At 47.6% G+C, this 15381-nt stretch overlaps 1 protein-coding gene across 8 annotated transcripts in view; it reads right to left on the minus strand.

The window, feature by feature from the left end:
* Positions 1-13028, minus strand: part of HERC3 (HECT and RLD domain containing E3 ubiquitin protein ligase 3) — a 52980-nt gene extending 39952 nt beyond the window's left edge. For 4 of the 8 annotated variants that reach the window (XR_014228644.1, XM_082316234.1, XM_082316231.1 and 1 more), the window contains exons 1-2: positions 12973-13012; positions 7532-7789 (exon numbers count right to left, since the gene is read on the minus strand). Coding sequence is in view for 5 of the 8 variants with exons in the window: in XM_082316234.1 (XP_082172360.1) it covers positions 7532-7757 (226 nt within the window). In the remaining 3 variants the exon portion in view is untranslated. Of the gene's footprint in view, positions 1-4886; positions 4975-7531; positions 7790-12972 lie in introns of those variants that run through there. The other 4 variants (XM_082316233.1, XM_082316232.1, XM_082316235.1 and 1 more) reach the window with 4 other exon arrangements.
* Between the last annotated feature and the right edge of the window lie 2353 nt (positions 13029-15381).

A 15381-nucleotide genomic window follows, 5' to 3' on the forward strand; every position in this document is an offset into this window, starting at 1 on the left:
TCACTTGTGGCAGCACCAGGCTTTGACGAAGTAGCATGTGATTTTCAAAAGCACTTGGTGTGCTCCTCACTCTGATCCCATTTATTTCAATCCTGCAGCAATTTGCATGGGAGCAGGACAAAGGCACACGTTCCTGAAAAGCCACACCTGCACAGTGCAGGCTCAGTACAGCATCCTTACCCTTGCTTTCAATGACATCCCCATCAGGTTCACAAATACTGCTTGAAAAATATGTTACTACAAAGAAGCAGGGTGATGGGAAAGAGGTAATTAATGCAGTCCTATTAAACATCTACAAAAGTTTATTTTCTCTACTTTAAGAGTTGAAGGGCATTCTGAGAAAAGGAGATATGAGCATCTGTACATTCCTTTTTGGCAAGTCTATATAGGCAGGCAGCTGTTTAAAAGGCAGGTCAGCTGTTAAGAGAGTGAGCATTTCTGCACAGCTCTGCTGTAGGATCAGCTGTTTTCTGCTAGCAGCCTTAAGTGTCAAAAATACTTGATTTCTGAGAAGAAAAAGAAGTTTCACAAAGATCTTTGAGATAAATTCTTCTTTCCAATACAGCTTAAGGAAGAGTATCAGGCTGTTTAATGTTGACTGAGTCAAAATCATCACAGACAGTTACGCATCTTCTGGAAGATTTGATGCCTATAGACAACAGAGCAAGCAACAAGCATGCACCATGAGCCAGAATCAAACTCAGTCTTTCCATGTAATAGTTACACGCTGAAAAACAAGCCAACCCCTTTTCCATCAGGAAAGAGGACAGTCATCCTACACACCCTACACACTCTTGTGAGCCTTCAAGATCAAATCATACAGAATGCTCTACATTCACCTTTACCAAACTCAGGCTTTGTTACCTCAAAACACATGCCTGCATGTTTTCATGCAAAGGAAACATAGGATATTAAGGCAAGAGAAAAAGCCATCCTTAGTGAGGAAAAGCACCTGGGCTGCTTTATTGGGAGCGAGAACAGAATCTCTGGAGTTGGTGGGGAGAGATTTCTTCTTTCAGACATCTATTCATAGACCCCCACCTATACAAAAGCTGCCCAATAACTGTATATTATCATCTGTGGTTATGCCACATAACACATCTTGAAGACAAGAACGATGAACTTGCAGCATCAACAGCCACCGAACTACTGAAATCTCTCCTAGAAGCCCTACTTAAACATTCAGCTTAATGAAGTCATCACTTTTGTCCAGCACAGCCAACTATTCTGAGTTAAAAAAGGTTGGGGCATTCAGAAAACTTCCCTTTTGAGACAAGAGACATTAAAATGGTCCCTCATACCCTCAGTAAAACAGGCTGTACTGATTCTAAGAAAAACAGTATCTTGCTTCACTGAGCTCACTCTTATTTTCACCCCTTAGCAACGTGAAATCAAGAGAGAAATCTGATGGTTGGAATAAATACATGTGTTTTTAGAGACAGCACTTCAGAGTTAGATCTGAGAACACATTACAGCCATTTCAGGCTCAGACTATAGATTTCTGTACTGACAAGAAACCAGATTTCTACTGGTTTAGGTTCTCCTAAAGAGCCTTCTCTCTCCTCAGTTTACGCTCTCCTAATCCTGCGGTCTCAGAGAGTATTGGTAGAAGTCAGTTCTCATGATCCAGACCATGCAAGTTTTAAAACAACTGCCCACTATAAGTATCTGGCACATTCAGAGCCCTCAGCCAATCAATTCAACACAACACATGCATATTTAAAATACCTAAGGGAAAGCACTTCCTTTGATTTTATTTCTCATTTGACCAGATACATATTGTTTCTAAATGAAGTAATTTTTAAATCCAGCCTTCTAATTTTGAAACCTAAAATCATCCTGAAGCCCAAATTGCACCAATTCAGCTGAGACGGACACACCATAACGCAAGTCCACATTGTTGTAGTCACTAGTGAAGCCATAACAACCTCAAATACCTTGGTCAGATCCTGTGAGTGATCAAAGGAAGGAAAGGGATGAGTACAAATGAACATACACGGCTCTGCAAGGGGTAGCCAGTTTAATAATCCGACTCTTTGCAAATAAGATTTACAACAGGTACTGAAACATAAATTGTGTCCTAACCCTTCCTTTATTATTTTTCTGGTTTAAAGTCAGCTGCTGCAGGCCAGCACTGAAGGCCTGGCTCTGCAAGGGCCCCTCTGTCCCCCAGATGGCTCCATCCCTCCCTGCAGGTCCCTCAGCACGCTCATTTCCAGGCACGTCCTCCCAGGCTTTGGCAGGACCGATGCCTACAAGCAGGGCTGCCATGCCTCTACTGTATCTTTTGCAGCTTGCAGCTCTACTTCGGGGAGGGGGGAAGAAAAAAGAGAGAAAAGGGTGATGAATGCACAGCAGGACTCTCCCAGACCACAGCACTTGGGAAGTGTGGCAATAGCTGTGTGCTGAGCCTCAGCTCCGTGCCCAAACAGGGGGACAAAACTGTCTCCGACCCTCTGTGAAAAGCCTGCTTAGCAGAACCTCCTGGAGTTACTGGTGTTCAAGCTCTTTTTTTTCTTGTTTCACTCCTCATGCAAAGAGGAGGAAGCCAGGGGGAACTAACCATTCTCCTGGCACTGTCATCCCACCTGTGAGCAGCTCTCAACCTTACCTATTCAAGGCAGCAGCCATACCTCCTTGTCTGCAACCTGCTCACTTCCACAGCTGCTTCCAACAAACACAAGCCCCACCACCTCTCTTCCTCCTCCTCCTCCTGAGCAACCAGGGCCTCCTGGCTGACTTCTCACCCACCAGGAAGAGGCTAAAAGAGGAAGATCCATACAGCCTGTCCTTCCAAGCAGGTCACACATCTGAATTCTCAGCTGTTACAGGGTTTATGATTAACAGGCATACTGCAATGAGAACCAAGGTCTCCGGTCACTGTAACCCTGTGCTGAAGTTCAGGACAAGTGGATTTATGTTTGAAAAGAAAGGCCACCAAGTTCAGAGAAATCCAGGGGATCTGGATCATGTAGTGGTTTTTTGGTTTGGTGGGGTTTTTTCCTGCTTTTTGAAAGAGATTGAACATAATGACGATATTTCTAGCCCTGCAGCTATGAGCAGACAGATTCCACAATGCACACAGAAGCAATGCTACCCCGCACCTTCGCATCCAGACAAGAAATTTGGTAAAAAAGCATGGTTTTGTCTGCTGTATGTTACCAAAGGTTCAAGGCAAATTTGGCACCAGACATTTTCTTTTAACTGAGACACTAATTACCAAAGCACAAGTCTTCTCCCTAGAAGTCAAATGAAGTCCAAATGACTTACAGAGAACAAACCTCTAGACCAGAAAAGTTCCACATCTCAGACTCAAGCACGCTTTTAAAGCTTTATAAATGGCAAACAACCAGCTAGTTATTTCACACTCCTCTATAATTCAGCCCATATCCCAAAAGAGCCTTTACCTTAGGTACCTCGGCCTGTTTTGTTCCCCAGCATATGTATGCACATTCAGATAAAACACATTTATCCAAGAATCATCACAGGGAATCAAGACACCATGTCAGACCTGAAGAAAATCAATCCAAGTTAAATTACAGGGCTGAAGAAGTGGAAATTTAAATAGTTAGAGAATAAATTTCTTGTTTCCTAAAATTACTACAGTACAAAATTATCACTTCCTATTAGAGACATAATGTATGTTAACACCTGACGATGCTCAGGAAATTAATGCAAACTCAGACTGATTTTACAGAACAGTGGGCTCAATAGTTCACAACTAAGATCGCCAAGTTGCTTCTCCTAAGGCATTGTAAGAGACACTGGGGAATCCAAGAGCCTAACAACACAAGTAAGAGTTAGGACGGGTCAGACAGGCTTTATTAACTATGGTCATGGTGAGGGAACACTGGGACAGCGTCTCCGCCTCTGCATCCATACCAAGTGATTGCTGCAGAGACAAACTATAGACTGTTTCAGGGGGAAAAAAGTGAGAAAAACAATCATTTCAATATTAACAAAGCCAGGTATCCATCCCTGAGAGGGAGGGACTCCTTAAGTAGCTTGCTAACCACCACAATTCAAAGAAGGAATGAAACAGTAAATAGCATGACAATGTGGGGAGATGGCTCTTAGTGGAGCCCATCACAGGCTGTTAGCTTTTAGTTGAAAGGAATGTTTAGTTAGGATAAACTTCTTAGACATCTTTAATATTAATTTTACCACCACCATGTAAAATCCAAGGAAAGGGCACTTCCAGAAAATAAACCTCTGTTGACTCACACTCTTTTCAGTGGCATGCGCTCTCCCAGTAATCTCTGTTCCCTGTAGTGGAGAGGCACAAGAATCACTTCACCAGCTGCTATCCTGTCTCTGCATTACATCCACAAGCTCAGCTGATGTGACAGTAAACACGGCTTTTTAATTAACAAGTTTCTTTCATTTCAAAAGGTGCTCTCTGAAGCACTCCTCTAAGCAGGATTGCTGAAACAATTCCGTGCCACTGTTAAACATTTTTGTGAGCAGCATGAATGAGAAGCTAAATTGAATCCTCCTGCTACAGATAGGTGTAAATGGGCAGCAGAACAAGAGAAAAAAATAATTGTTTGGAATATGTAGTAAGGGAAGAATGAGAGGCAAAGTCTTCAAAAGCACTCACTGCAAGTATAACAACTCTTTTCCCACTGGAATACATTAGTAAAACCTGAAAGCTTTGCAAGGAGAACAGGGTTAGATCCATGTTCGGTGCATTGCAAAGTCCCAGAATTTTATTCACAAGCAGACATCATCCTGGGAAATAACCACCTCTAATTAAACAACATGATCATGTATTCTGAAAACACTAATTGAAGCTTTTAGCAATGCTGGCAGCATAAGCCTCACGTACACACACACACACAGAGCAAGTGAGAGATAAAAGGGCGTTTCCTCTCATGAGCGCAGACCTGGGCAGCAGGAAGGAGATCGCTCCACCTCTCTGAAGTCATCTAGCCTTCAAAAGGTTCAAGACCCCCTGCACATTTTCATGTCTTGATGTTACTCTCAAACACAACCAAGCCACCCTGCAGGCCATGGTAAGCATTTCTGAAGTCCAGAGGGGGCTCTCCGGGGGCTGCCTGGAGGGGACGATCAGCACCGTGGCACAGCCTCCCGCCGCAGGAGATGCAGCTCGCTTCCAGAGCCGGGCAGAGGTCAGCCGCTTCCAGCTGCCCACAGAGGCTAGGCAGAACCAAGCCATAAGGCAGTAAAACCAAGAGGCCACAGCTCACGCTGCCCTGTCTGGCAGAGGCTGGAGAGATGCAGCAAGACTCCCAGTTCCAGGTATTTCTCCCATTCTCTACCTCAGAGACCGCCTGACAGTCTTCTATCATCTTCATCAGCTCAGGACCCTACGCCCCACAAATACATCTTCACTCCCTATCAGACATGGCTTCATTCATAGGTCCACAACTAATGAAAAATAAGATGATCTTTGACATGCCATTCCATACAGAAGGTGTAAGGTTGTCTTTATCCCATGCAGGGGAGGTAGGAATGACAGAGGAGGGCTTGATTCTCTTGTTCCTATTTGCAAAAGGAGAACTAAGAAATTCAGTTCCCATTGCTGCAAGCCAAAGCAGACCGACACAAAGCAGCATGTGGGATGGGACTCTCTCCCAGTTTACTGTTGTTATCATAGAGACTGCTGTGACTGTTCACCATGAGCTAAAAAGGGAAGCCGTTCCTTGCCTTACAGCGCATCCCTCCCACCTGCCCCAGCCAGCAGAAACCCCACTGCAGGCACAGCCGGTGGTGCTGTGTCAGTAGAGAAACAGTTTCTCAAGGATGGTGACAGGCTCCTCAGAGAGCAGCACTGCAGAACCTTTTTCAGAATAAGTGAAACCTGCAGGATAACTGGGAGTTGGTGTCACATCTTAGTGACAGTCCCTTAATTTAAGGGGTAGAAGAAGGGCACTTGGGATCAAACCCAAAGAACTTTATTTCTATTTCCAAATCGCAGACTGCCTCTCTTCTACAGCCCTAGCTGAAGGCAGGATTACCTAGTTGCTAGAAGTCTACACTTCAGCATTCAGGATTCAGGAGATCCATTTCCAGCACTGATCTTCTACTCACTGTGAAGCCTCCATTTTCGTCATCGTCTTATGCTTGCTTTATTTTATAGGCAAATGGCAGGCTAGCCCAAAGATGTTTCTCAGAGTACACATCTTTACAGCACTCAGAACAGTACTGAATTTCTGGGGCCTCTGCACTAAGAGTCATGCAGCTAGTCAGGTGATTTGCAGGATGAAGTATCCTCATCAGGTTGGGCAGAATATTCACCAGGCTTGGCTTCCTTTTAGTAAGCATCTCATTTATTCCAGGGCCTAAATTTACGAGTCGTCAGAAGATTAACAGTGGCTGTGCACAGAGAGGACTTAAGCATTCCTGATAATCCCAGCCTCTTTTAGTAATTGTCTGGAAACCACTTGTAGGAAAAGAGAGAGGCCAGATTCAAGGTCAACTTCTCTAATCCAGCACCACAGACATCCAGCATCCAACATCTACCACCCCATGTTGAGAGAAAGAGACAAAAGACACACTGACAGAAAAAAGGAGCAGTGGAATCAGTCAGGTCAGATTTGCACATACTACATGAGAAACTGTGGCTACTTTGTACACATCATATGTCTATCATGCAATAATAAGGTACACTACAGAAGCCCCAAGCCCTACAGAGGGTAGCATGCAGTTTGAGGACAGATGATATCTTATTGCTCTAATTACCCACAAAGGGATTTTTATTATATTACAGAACCTGTATCTTTACCACATGCCAAAATCAAGAAGTTAATGGAAGGTGAATTGGAAGGCCAACATTCAAAAGGTAGTCCATAAGAAAGGCTTCGGGGTTTCTCAAAATAACAGTACACAATTAAACCACTCCTTCACCCTGGGAAGGAGAGGCATTAGCTGCCTGCGGTTCTGTGCACGCAGGTTCTGTCCATTGGAACACAATAAAGAAAATGCAATTTCAGTCTGGGGAACACAAGGCTACAATGACCTTCTTCTAGACTAAGAAAGCATGAAGGCACAAGTCAACAAGAGACTTCCAAGAGGGGAAAACAAAATTTATAAGCCTTCTTGGCCAAAACCAAATTTGTTCTCCAAAACCACACTCAACACCGATCTCTTCTCTTTGAAGTAAAAGACAAAATTCCCAACAATAACTGAACAAGAGTAGACATAAGGATGCAGTGCCATTGGAAAGACAAAGCAGAAGACACTTGTGACTCATGGCCCTCTCTTCCCTTTTATAAAAAGGCAACATAATGCCAAAAATCAAAACCTGCCCCGAGACCATCTGTGCTCGCCTCTGTTTTGATGCATTTCCCAGACAAACTGAGCAGATCTGTCTCCCCACCCATGCTGCTCAGCTTTATCTTTCCAGAGCCAGCAAATATTATTCAGCATCATTATTGTGTTATTACACATGATCTTCAGCTCTGTTAGCTGCTCCAGCTCCAGAGCAATCAACACAAGGCAGCTTCCATGATCTTCTCAGCCCACCAGCCTCAAGACAGTTTGAAGCACATATAAAAACCAGACTTACCTGGCTTGCTTCCTTCACAGTCATGTCCCAGTTGGCCTTTGGTGTTCAAGCCACAGGTATACACTTCCCCATCTTCCAACAGGAACACAGAGTGGTTTCCTCCGCATGCCACCTCCTTGACATTTCTGTCATGAATGAATCCATACACCTGCGGTTCAGGAATGATGACCTGGAGGTTGCTACCTATCCCAGGTTGTCCAAAAGACGAGTATCCCCAGCATAGCATTTTCTCTCTTTTCAGCAAGTCATGTATCCTTCCTGTGCAAGAGAAACGGGGGAAGGAGTGTGAATGAAGCAAGTACTCAACAAGTGATCTTACAGAGATAAGCTGCTCGGAGCAGGAGGTGGAAACAACCAAAAAAAGGCATTTCCTGCATGACTGTCAGGCTTGTGGACTGCCAGTAAAAAGGGATTTCCACCATTATGCAGACAAAGAAAGAGGAATTGAGACAGCTCAGCTCAGGTACTGAGTCAGCACCTTCATGCCCTGGCCATCTCCATGCGCAAGGCAGAAGTGTTCTGAAACCCAGCAGACCTGAGCTTTTATTTCAGCAAAATCACTCTGCTTTGAAAACCAAAGAAATCAACAAACTCCCCAAACCAACTGTAATGCTTTTTAGACTAACATGTCCAAACCTGAACTTCTAGAGTTATAGTGTCACATTTGGGACCACTGCTTAAAGAAATCTTTAAAAACTATCTCAAAGGTGGTCAGACTAGTCCTGAACAGACCAACATAGGTACTTGTGGTATACTGGCCAATGCAGAACTGTATTATTCCTGATAAATCCAGATTAAGAAGTATTTTGCTCAACCAAACACGTTCTTGCAAACGAAATATATGCATGTATACACACACACTCCCCTCTCTAAACCGCAGCAAGAACTTCCCAAGAAGCAGCACACTGACAGCTTGGCCCTGACAGCAATGGACAGATAAGGCTGACGCAACTTGCTAGCAGCCAGGTATTATCTTTTGTGCTGCACTCAGTGAAAATCAAGGATTTCAGAGAGTGGGGTAACATGGGAAGGGAAAAAAAACATAGCAATATAAACGGCCCAAGGAATTACTCAGCCTGAACTTGATAACGACAACAGGATGCTAATGCATAAAAGCTGGGAGGAGGGAAACAGCTCTCATTCCAGAAGCAGCATGTGAAAGGCTTTAGTAACACTCCCTTGTCACTCCTAATCTCAATAGTTTTGGGTTATTTGTTAAACATGCTATACTAATAAGACATTGAGAACTCCTCTGCTTGAACCAGAAACCGATTAAAACTTTTTTGTAAAGGGAAGGAAAAAGAAGAGAAGAAAATGAAAGATTCGAGGTATCAAGTCTTATGACTCACCATGCCAAGTTTTAAACTAAGGCAATTTACAGCGGCAGCATTTACTATCTCAGCACAGGATTGAAAAGCAAAAGGTAACCCTTGAAGCGCCAAAGATTCCTCAAGGAAACAAGAATCCTTCTTCCACTCTGAGCAGATAGGAAACACATGCATTTGGTTTGTTTCCAAAGCCTGGTGCTAATTCAAGCTCCAGGTATTAGCAATAAAACCTTTCCTAATCTACGCCCTAAGCAACGGGTGTTCATCTCTTACCCCGCTATCCTTGCCTGTCAGCCACAGTCCCTTCTACTGAGGCAGGACTGAGCTGCATGGGGGAGGGAGAGGATTTTCCAGTTGTATTTCATCAGTGGTGCAATTTCCATTTACTAGGATCTCTTATTAGGTGCTTTAAAGCATGCTATGAATCCCATTTATCTCTAACAGCCCTTGCTCCTTTATAGCATAATTCAATTCACTCACATCCACATGTGTGCTGATCACTGGCCAGCTCCAAAGCACCCAGAGGAAAAAGCAGGAGGCTACAAGGCTCTGTCTAGTTAAATCAGTCCTTGTGTACACTCTGTACTTGGTTGCCCTCCGCACAAAAGCCTGATGGAAGATACCCTCTACGCTGGCTACATGATTTCCTACGCTAAGAATAGGAATGCCGTGGGACACAGTAAAATTGCAGTGCGTGCATGTGCTTTAAATGACACAACTGCTATATTTATAGCGAACTTCATGTTCTGCCTCAAAAGAAAATACGGCATAAGCAACACCCTGAAGGTGGCAACAGTAAGGCAGGGAATCATTTCAAAACTGAAATCTGAAACAGCAGAAATCTGGGACTGCCATTTCTCTCAGCCTGGGGAATTACCTTGTTACGAAGATATAAGCAGCACAATAGCAGCAAACATGAAGATCCAAAGATCCCATTCCCTGCTAGTATAAGTGGATGCTGCCCTCTGAGCTGAAAAGATTTCACCATTATGACTTGAACTACAATGACATTGTACAACATGAGCTAAATATTAATTTGGGATATCGTTCTAAATGGGTTCCTGAACAGCCTGCTCCCCATAGACTAGAGTCATCTTTCCTAGTGCTAATTCCATTTAAAATGCTAAAAATACTTTAATTACTTTCCTTGTGTTCATATTCCACACAAGAAGTTGCTGTAATGGGCAGGGGGATGTGATATGATTGGTAAGAGATGGTTTTTCCTCTGGGTAAGACACTATTTAAAATAGGAAGAGTTCGACCACCCAGTAATTCATATGCACACTAGGGTGATATTTCAGAGGAGTTCAACCCTCATTCATACTAGCAGACAGATTTTCTGAAGTACCCTGAAGTTTAACAATCCCCACGGCAGATGATGAGGCACACCAGACCCTTTAGAAAATCTGATCTTAACTATATTTTTGGTTAGTTTTTTTAACATTATCTCCATTGAATCCTACCCCCCCATCCTCCACGCGTTTTGCTGATAAATCGCTGTGCAGCTCTGTTCCAAGGGGACAGAGCAGCACTTTCCACTCAAGAGTGAAAGCCAACATAGCCACTTTCCATTTGAGTGTACAGGCACAGCTAAATATTTTCCAATGGCCTGGTGCGCCACATTTTTGATTTACTTATTTTGAAGACGTAGCCCATTTTTAAAACCACAACTGTTTTAATGCTTGGTTTTTTCCTCCCCCCAGAAAAGCTGCTGCATCATGTGTTCAAGTAGGAGCTGTGTCCTGAAACACAACAAAGCTTCCAATGACAATTTCACGCTCCGTTTCCAGTCTGGTTAAGGCAGTTACTCTTCTTTGACACTAGCGGACAAAGTAAAAATGCATGTTATGCTGCAAACTACCTCTACAAGCTACATACCCTCCTTATACTAAAACAATTATATAAAAAGTTTCTAGTGTGGGCAGGCACTAACACAGATGTGTGTCTGCACATAAACACACACATATATGTAAAATATAGATAAGGTTTATACTCATTTATCTGAAATTTTAGAAGTGAGTATTCCTAGTGCTCAGCTCAATACACCTTAAAGCTGAATTTTTATCTTCAGAGGACAAACCCTTAAGGAAGGTGGCTTTTTTTAAATGCATCAGTTAGGGCATTAAAGTTCCCAGTCAGTTTTAAAAATTGGATTGCGAACAGTATAAGAGATGCAGTACCCAACCACATTACCTATTCCTGTTCTTCACAGATCACAACACAGCCAACTTGGTATTCATGGTTCAGAGATAAGAACAAATGCAATGCAGCAAAGCTGGTCATTTGTGGACACTCCCCATATATAATAATAAAAAAGAAAAGGGGGGGGGGGGGGGGGGAAGGGGGAGAAGGTATAACCCAACATCCTCAAACCCTGACATTCCAGGAATAATTCACCATCAAAACAGTGAAGGATGTACACAGCACAGCTAGAGAGAGGAAAACCTCACACTGTGAGGAATATTTTGAGGAAATCTATTGTGGGTGGAAGATCCACCCTCTGCTATAAGGCAGGTCAGCTGATATACTAAGTATATATCCTTTGGTGAGAAAATAACCCTGGTGGTTTGGTATAATAATAATGCTGCATGTAAGATCATGACAGGATGTGTTTTACTTTGCCTTTTTTTTTGTTCTTCTTTTTAATAGCCATCCTGACATACACAGTCTCTTCACACAATCGTACAAACATGTTCTAAAGCCATAGCTGCAACCCCAACTGCACCCTTTCTAGACAAGTTTGTTGCAACAAGCAACACTCAAGGCTGAGTGCTCTCTAAACAAAGAGATATGCCAACTGGCAGGGCATGAATAAACACGCTTTTTCCTTCCCTGTTGTCTGTGAGATTTCAGCTAGGAAATGTGCTGCTTTTATCATCATTGCCCAATAATGAAGGAATTTACTGCTTCTTTCTGCCACTAAGCCTCCAAGCCCACCTTCTTCCTTTTGTCTTCATTTTGCTCCAACTCAATGTCCAATGTAGGCCAGGCTACAGAGCAAGAGAATGCAAGGTGTAACAGCGAATGAGTTAAAGCAGAAACAGAGTATTTCCATTGTATAACCACAGGCCCTCAGCTCGAGGTGTCCCCATAGAAAACACTTGAAAACAGATAAATAAAATCAAACAAGACAGTAGCCGAAGCGGGCCTACGAGAAAGCTGGAGATGGACCTTTGACAAAGGAGCATAGCGATAGGACAAGGGGTAATGGCTACAAACTGAGAGAGATTTAGATCAGATATAAGGAAGGAATCCTTCACTAGGAGGGCGGTGAGGCACCGAACAGGTTGCCCAGAGAAGTATGGATGCCCCATCCCTGGAAACGTTCAGGGCCAGGCTGGATGGGGCTTTGAGCAAGCTGGTGTAGGGGGAGGTGTCCCCGCCCAGGGCGGGGGGGTTGGGACCAGGTGCTCTTGAAGGTCCCTTCCAAGCCAAGCCGTTCTGTGAAGGCCCACATCATCCCCACGTCGCGGTGGCAGCAAGAACACCTCCCCGCCTTCACCCCCACACAGCCTCCTCCGCCTCCGCGCTTACCGCCGCTGCCCCCGCACCCAGACCGGCGTTCCCAGCCGGCTCGGCGGGGCCCGGCGGCCACACCGGCCCCCCGGCGCCGGGGAGCGACAGCAGCGGCCTCGGACACCCGCTGCCCCGGCACCCCCCTGCCCGCCCCGCGGCCAGCCGCGCCAGGCCGTTCAGCAGCAGCGGCCGCCCCGAGCGGCTCCTGCCGCAGCCCCGCCGCCGCCCCCGGCTCCCCGCACCGGCCCCGGCTCCCCGCACCGGCCCGGGGAGGCCCCGCCCGGGGCCGCGCGTCCTGCGCCAGGGAGGGCGGCGAGCGGGGGGGGCCGCGGGGCTCCGCCGCGCTGCCGCTGTTGCCTTTTCGCCCCGTCTCCCCCACACACCGCTTCGGTACCAGCGCCGGCAGCGGCCCCGCCGGGGAGCCGGGCTTTCACCCGCCGCGCCCGGCCAGGCCCGACCTCAGGGCAACGGGCTCGGGGCTACGCCGGCGGGGCTCTGACCGCGCCAAGCGGGGCGCCCGGGGCAAGCAGCTGCCGCCGACCCCGCGCCCCCCGTTCCCCGGCCGCCGCTACGGCGGCCCCGCTCCCCGCCGCTCACCTACCGCCGGCCCCGCCGCTGCCGCCACGGCAACGAGGAAGTCCAGCCCCCCGATGCCGCCGCCGCCGGCGGGAGTGACGGCGCAGGGCGGCCAATAGGAAGCGCGGGGCCGGCCCCCGAGCACAAATCGGCGGCGGGCGCTGCGCCCCGCCCCGCCCCGCCCCACGCGGGGCGGGGCGCTCTGTCAGTCGGTGGAGCCCCGCCGCCGGCGCCCGGTGGCGGCTGCCGCTGTCCGCCGCCGCCGCTGTCCCCCGCCTCTCGCCCCCCGCCGTCTCAGCGCTTTCCCCGGGCCCGTGGGGCACGCACCGCCCGAACAGCCCACGGCACCGGCCGGCGGCGGGACGCGCTGCTTCAGGCTGGCGTCGCCTGCGCGGGCGGCTGCCGTGGCTCGCTCGGGCCGGGCCGGGCCCGGCTGCCGGTGCCGAGGGGCCGGCCGGCCTGGCGGCAGCAGCGGCGAGGAGGGAGCAGCCGGCTCTCCGGGGCTCCCCGGCCTGCCGGCGCCTGGCAGCGCCCGTGGCCTGCTTCTTGGGGCTGGCGGGGCGACGCGTCCTGGGGGGCGCCGTGTTTCTGCCTCGCCCCCCGGGAAGGCCTGCTCGGGGCATCTCCTTTCCCGGGGGCCAGGGCTGCTCGCGGCCACCCGGCGTGCCCGCCTTCCCGCCGCCGCCGGTGGAGGGCCGCGGGAGCTGCGGCCCAAGGCCGAGCGCTGTGGGTAGCCAGCGGCCCGGGGCTGGGACCGCAGAGGCTGAGGAAGCCCTACAGGCTAAGCAGATCAGCAGCTGCGCTAAAGACGATACAAATCAACGGGCAAAGTTAAGCATATGCAAATATTCTAGAATTTAAGCTATTCGAAATGAAGGTCTCAAGGGAAAGCCAGCTTTCAGCTGTTTAAAATGACTCTCTTGGTTTTGTTAAGCATGAAATACCACTTATTAATAACAATAGCCAGTTCCTTTCCCCTCGCCTTTTTTGCATCTTGCATTTTACATGGCCTCTAGGCACCTGAGAGGCTTGTTTGTTTAGGAGCTCATACATTTTATACAAAGTTTCAACCTTAGGAAAATATTTGTGGTCGAAGTATAAATCTCTGCTGGGAGAAAGAGCTTAAAAAAAAAAAAAAGAGAGGCCAATGAGCAAGCAATTACATAACTCCCGAGTACTCATTTTCTGATTTTAATGCCATCCATTAGAAAAAGGCTCTGCACGCCACAAGAGCAATGCACAAGCTGGATCCCACTCAGACCATCAAAACAACAGTCGGTATTTGAGCAAACCAGAGAGAGGTGTTTGCGAGGGCTCGGGGTGGGGAGAAGAGGTCCCTAAAGCAAGCCCAGTGCCCGCAGCGTTTACCTCCCTTACGCTACACCTCTGGCAGTTTGCAGTGTTTGCGTACTTAGCGTGCAATGTGTCACGTATCGGATAAAAATTCACCTGTATTTGCATGGATCATGAGTGTTTAGCATAAAGAGAGCTACTCTCTAGTGTAAAATTACACCTGTGACGTAATAGCTTTTACTCAACCAGTGTTACAAGCAGCTTCTAGAATAACTGAAAGCGTAGAGGAAAAAATATTTCCTGTGTTTGTTTTTGTTTTATTTATTTCGTCATCTGGAGACCTTTGCAAAATAGCCAGCGTTTCCCTTTACACTCGTTTGCCTCTGTTTGTTTCTGATTGAGTAATCAAGGAGGGGAAGATACACGCAAAAAAGTGAAAAAAAAAAGAAATAGATGAGGGAGCAAAACCTGCAATTTGTCCTAGGGAGCCAGGAATCTCTTGCTTAAACCAGTTTCTGGCTGGCTACATTTCAGGTTCGTGGAGGGCTGGTCCTTCATAAATGGATAAAACGAAACGAAGACCCGAAAACACAGCCGTCCTGTTTGTGCCCCTGCACTCCGCCGTGCACAGCTCCCTCTGGAGGCCGCTGCCTCGGCCGAGGTCTTCCTCAGAGCCCAGGTCCCATCGCACCGTGGGTCTTCCTCACCTGGGGGTGGTCAGGCTGGAGCCCACGTCTCCCTGCTGGCCAAGGGCTGCCCTAGGAGGGCCGACGGCGAGGCTGGACCTTCGCCAGAAGAGCAGGTAGCTCACCGTTTCCTTGAGGGGTTAGGTCACCCAGAGACCAGGTCTGAAGATATCCAGAGGTGCCAAAACCCGCAGCTCGCCCTGATTTCCAGAGCACCTCTCTTCTCCCGCAAGCAGCTGAACAGCAGCCCAGCATCAGGAACCACACGGGCAAGCATGTGCTGAGGTCTCCTGAATGTTGTGGCAATACGCGTTACCATTCATTCGCCTTCTCTCCACGAAGGAAGGCAGGGTGGCAGCTTTCCCCTGCCCTGCGAACCCTCTTCCAGCAGGTGTTGTCCTCCAGAGCCCTTCACCGGGTGCCGTTGGTAGCCTTCTGCTACAACGGGCCA

Source organism: Platalea leucorodia (genome assembly GCF_965183815.1).
Source record: "Platalea leucorodia genome assembly, chromosome: 6".
Classification (NCBI taxonomy): domain Eukaryota; kingdom Metazoa; phylum Chordata; class Aves; order Pelecaniformes; family Threskiornithidae; genus Platalea; species Platalea leucorodia.